Source organism: Gloeophyllum trabeum (assembly GCF_000344685.1).
Source record: "Gloeophyllum trabeum ATCC 11539 unplaced genomic scaffold GLOTRscaffold_00022, whole genome shotgun sequence".
Taxonomy (NCBI): domain Eukaryota; kingdom Fungi; phylum Basidiomycota; class Agaricomycetes; order Gloeophyllales; family Gloeophyllaceae; genus Gloeophyllum; species Gloeophyllum trabeum.
The window spans coordinates 1-3997 of NW_006920431.1; the positions used below are offsets into that span (position 1 = coordinate 1).

Sequence of the window (3997 nt, forward strand, 5' to 3'; positions counted from 1 at the left end):
CCGCGGACCCTACTTCGCTATTTCGAGGACCTAGCGGACTTATTTGCCGCTCATCCAAATGCGGTCCCGAATGAAGCAACGAAAAAGGCGGTAGTGGTGAAATACGTGCCTATGTATGAGGAGGAGCTATGGAAAGGCGTCCCGGAATTTTCGGACGACTCCAAGAGCTTCGAGGACTTCAAGGGAGCGGTCTTGGCGTTATACCCAGCCGTTAAGGAGGACCAGAGATATAGTGTCGGGGATATGGACCGACTAGTGGGGGAAAGGCAACGAGTGGGCATCCACAATTTGGCGGACCTGGCAGCATTTCATCGCGACTTCCTACTTATCACTCGATATCTGCGCAAGAACGACATCATTTCCGTTCGAGAGCAGGGGAGGGCATTCCAGCGAGGGTTTCAGCCGGAGTTGTGGAACAAAATATTCGGGCGACTCCAGATCAAGGACGTAGACCACCAACCAGACACTCCATATGGCGTGGACGAGGTTTACAAGGCAGCGGAGTTTATTCTTCATGGGACGTCAGCCATAGGGACCACTGAGAAGCGTCCGGAGCCAGCCAGCAGCGGTCCGAGTGCACCGGTTGTAAAAACGGAGGACCTGTCGTCACTGGTGGAGGTTATTACAAAGTCCATCAGTCAAGCCTTAGTAGCCGCTGTCCAACAGAACGCTGCGATGGCTCCTGCGACGTCCAACAGGCCTGCCCCCCTGAATTATAACTGCATCTACTGTGGGGAGCACGACCATTCGATCAGGAGATGTCCCAAGGTCGAGGAGGATATTAGGGCCGGTCGGTGCAAGCGGAACGCGGAGGGACAAGTGGTCCTGCCAGGCGGAGCAATGGTCTCAAGGTCTATGCCAGGAGCGACAATGAGGGACCGCATATTAGAGTGGCACCGCCAGAACCCCGGGCAGACAAGCGTCCATTTATTGGACACAATGCTATGGGAGGAGGTGCGAGCGTCGGCGGCCCCACAGACCACAGATATGTTCCACTTGGACCAGCGGGAGCGAATTGAGGCCTTGGAGCGGGAATTATTTGCGTTGAGAGGGAAAGGGAAGCAGGTGTTTGACGGAGTCTACGTTCCTCCTCCGAATAGGTCTTCCAACCCCTCCAAGGAGTCCGGAGTTGGTCCGACAGGTCCCGCACCCTCTAGAGCCAAGAGTCAACCGGTACGAGAACAGCCAGTGGCCGAAGCAGTGCGGCCGGCAATAAATCGAGAGTCCCCACCTCACATGTCAGAGGGACCAATCCATCCATTCGCCGGTGCAAAGGACGTCAACAGGCCTAGGCAGGCAATTCCCCGGAGTGTCGAAAAAGGTTCGGCTCAAGCAGCAGACGCGTCACAAGCCAAGGAGCCAGCCTACCGCACGCAGGCCCCTGTCTATAATCCTCGCATTTCGGACCTGGTGTTTGAGCGGTCGCTCAAGACTCCGAATATTTCGTTGACCTCTGAGGAATTATTATCCATCGCTCCGGAGGTCCGCGCGAAATATAGGGACATTGTGACACCCAAGAAAGTGCCCGCGCCGCCCGCTGTTCGACTCCAAGCCACTATACAGGAAGTGGAGGATGAAGACGATGGTCCGGAGTTGCCGGACGTGGAGCAATTAATTCACAGCGGTAGTTCGATCCGTCCTGGAGTGTTGGTGGTGCCCGATCCCTATGAGATTTATCTCCGGAGTCTAGGTCCGGGGGAGACGCCGAAGCAACTAGTCGTGGCCAAGGAGTCTCATGCGTTGCGGTCCATTATGGGCCTCATAGACAACCAGGAGAAGGTCGAGGCGATTTTAGATCCAGGTTCTCAGATCGTAGCAATGTCAGAGGCGGTTTGCCATTCACTGGGACTTCAGTATGATCCCACCATTCAGCTCCAGATGCAGTCGGCGAACAAAACGATCGATATGTCGTTGGGACTGGCGCACAATATTCCCTTCCAGGTCGGAGATATTACCGTTTACCTCCAGATCCATGTTATCCGGGACCCAGCCTATGACATTTTATTGGGACGCCCCTTTGATGTATTGACCGAAAGCTGCATCAAGAATTTTAAAAATGAGGACCAGACGATCACGATCAACGACCCCAACTCCGGAATTATTTCCACCATTCCAACCTTCCCAAGAGGTCGCCCTCGATTTCGAGGCCCCGCCTCTGGAGCGGGATGATTTATTTTTAGGCAACTCGGACGAGGAGCAGTGGGCGGCCCTTGTCATCGAAGAGACAGATACCCCCGCCCGGTTTCAGATTTCTGCGTTCCATATTTTAGATCATCAAGAAAATAGCAAAACCTCAATACAAGATTCCATTCCTTTCCTTTATCTCTCCGCCTGCGAGTCTCCAGTGGTCCGGTCTTATTTTTCATCGGTTAATTTATTTAGTGGCGTACCGAATTCGCCAGTCCCGATTTTTGCTGCTACAAAGAAAAAGTATAAACCAGTCGCCAAGAAGGTCCGAGCGGTCCCTGCGACGTTGCCCAAGGAGTATAGAATCCAGCGCAATATTGTAGGAGATCCGCTGGCCGACATGCCGATTTTATCCCCAATTCCCCCTTCCTTCCAGCCAACCGGACGATATTCACAAGAGCGTAGGGATGCGCTACACAAGGCCCATCCTAGCGGATTCCTTACGGAAGCGGAGCTAAATCTAATGGACGAGTTTATGTGCAAGCACGACCAAGCATTTGCCTGGAACGACTCGGAGCGTGGCCGATTTCGCAAGGATTTCTTTCCTCCCATCGAATTCCCAGTACTCCCTCATACGCCGTGGATCCAGAAGAATATTCCCATTCCGCCTGGTATCTACAACGAAGTCTGCGCAGTAATTAAAAAGAAGATTGCGGCAGGTGTCTATGAGCCGTCTAATGCTTCTTACCGCTCCAGATGGTTCTGCGTACTCAAGAAGGATGGGAAGTCTCTCCGGCTCGTTCATAGCTTGGAACCGCTCAATGCCGTCACGATTCAACACTCCGGCGTCCCTCCGATCCCTGAACACATGGCGGAGCAATTTGCAGGACGCGCCTGTGGCGCTATGTTGGATTTATACGTGGGATACGACGAGCGAGAAATTGCGGAGTCGTCCAGGGACCTTACTACTTTCCAGACGCCCTTCGGAGCGATGCGACTAGTCACCCTGCCCATGGGATGGAGTAATTCGGTGCCCATATTTCACGACGACGTGACCGCTATCCTTCAGCCCGAGATACCAGACGTTACAATTCCCTATATCGACGATGTGCCGGTCAAAGGACCTCCGAGCCGTTATATCCAAGCGGACGGTACCTATGAGACGATCCCAGAAAATTCAGACATCCGCCGCTTTGTGTGGGAGCACTTCCAGAATCTCAACCGAGTCGTCCAGCGAATGAAGTACTGTGGGGGAACATTTTCGGGCTTAAAGCTCACCCTCTGCGGTCCGGAGATTGTAGTTATCGGACACCGCTGTACCTATGAAGGCCGGATCCCTGATGAGTCGCGCGTGGAGGTCATCCGTAATTGGGGACCCTGTAAGTCGCTTTCTGAGGTTCGCGCTTTTCTAGGGACGGTCGGAGTCCTCCGTATTTTCATCCGGAACTTCGCACATCGCGCCAATGCTTTAGTCCAGCTTACTCGTAAAGGCGTACCGTTTGAATGGGGTCCGGAGCAAAGTCTAGCACAGGAGGACCTTAAGCAGGCCGTCCTAGAGTCGCCGGCGTTGCGTCCCATTGATTACACGTCGGAGTCCCCAGTCATCCTCGCTGTGGATACCTCCTATATTGCCGTAGGGTATTATCTCTGCCAACAGGACAGTGAAAATTCCAAGCGCCGATTTTATAGTCGATTCGGCTCCATCACCCTCAATGACCGCGAGCGACGATTCTCCCAGCCCAAACTCGAGATCTATGGCCTGTTTCGCAGTCTCCGAGCACTCCGCCTTTATCTCCTAGGGGTCCGGAATTTAATCGTCGAAGTGGACGCACGTTACATCAAGGGGATGCTTCAGAACCCAGATATAGCT

At 53.5% G+C, this 3997-nt stretch overlaps 2 protein-coding genes across 2 annotated transcripts; both read left to right on the forward strand.

The window, feature by feature from the left end:
• Window positions 1–3: 3 nt before the first annotated feature.
• On the forward strand, window positions 4–2130 carry GLOTRDRAFT_23677 (uncharacterized protein; the record flags this gene model as incomplete). The annotated part of the gene is made up of 1 exon (XM_007872981.1): window positions 4–2130. A coding segment is annotated over one exon (2127 nt), but the record flags the coding sequence as incomplete, so codon positions are not given.
• Window positions 2131–2527: 397 nt separating this feature from the next.
• On the forward strand, window positions 2528–2863 carry GLOTRDRAFT_18840 (uncharacterized protein; the record flags this gene model as incomplete). The annotated part of the gene is made up of 1 exon (XM_007872977.1): window positions 2528–2863. A coding segment is annotated over one exon (336 nt), but the record flags the coding sequence as incomplete, so codon positions are not given.
• Between the last annotated feature and the right edge of the window lie 1134 nt (window positions 2864–3997).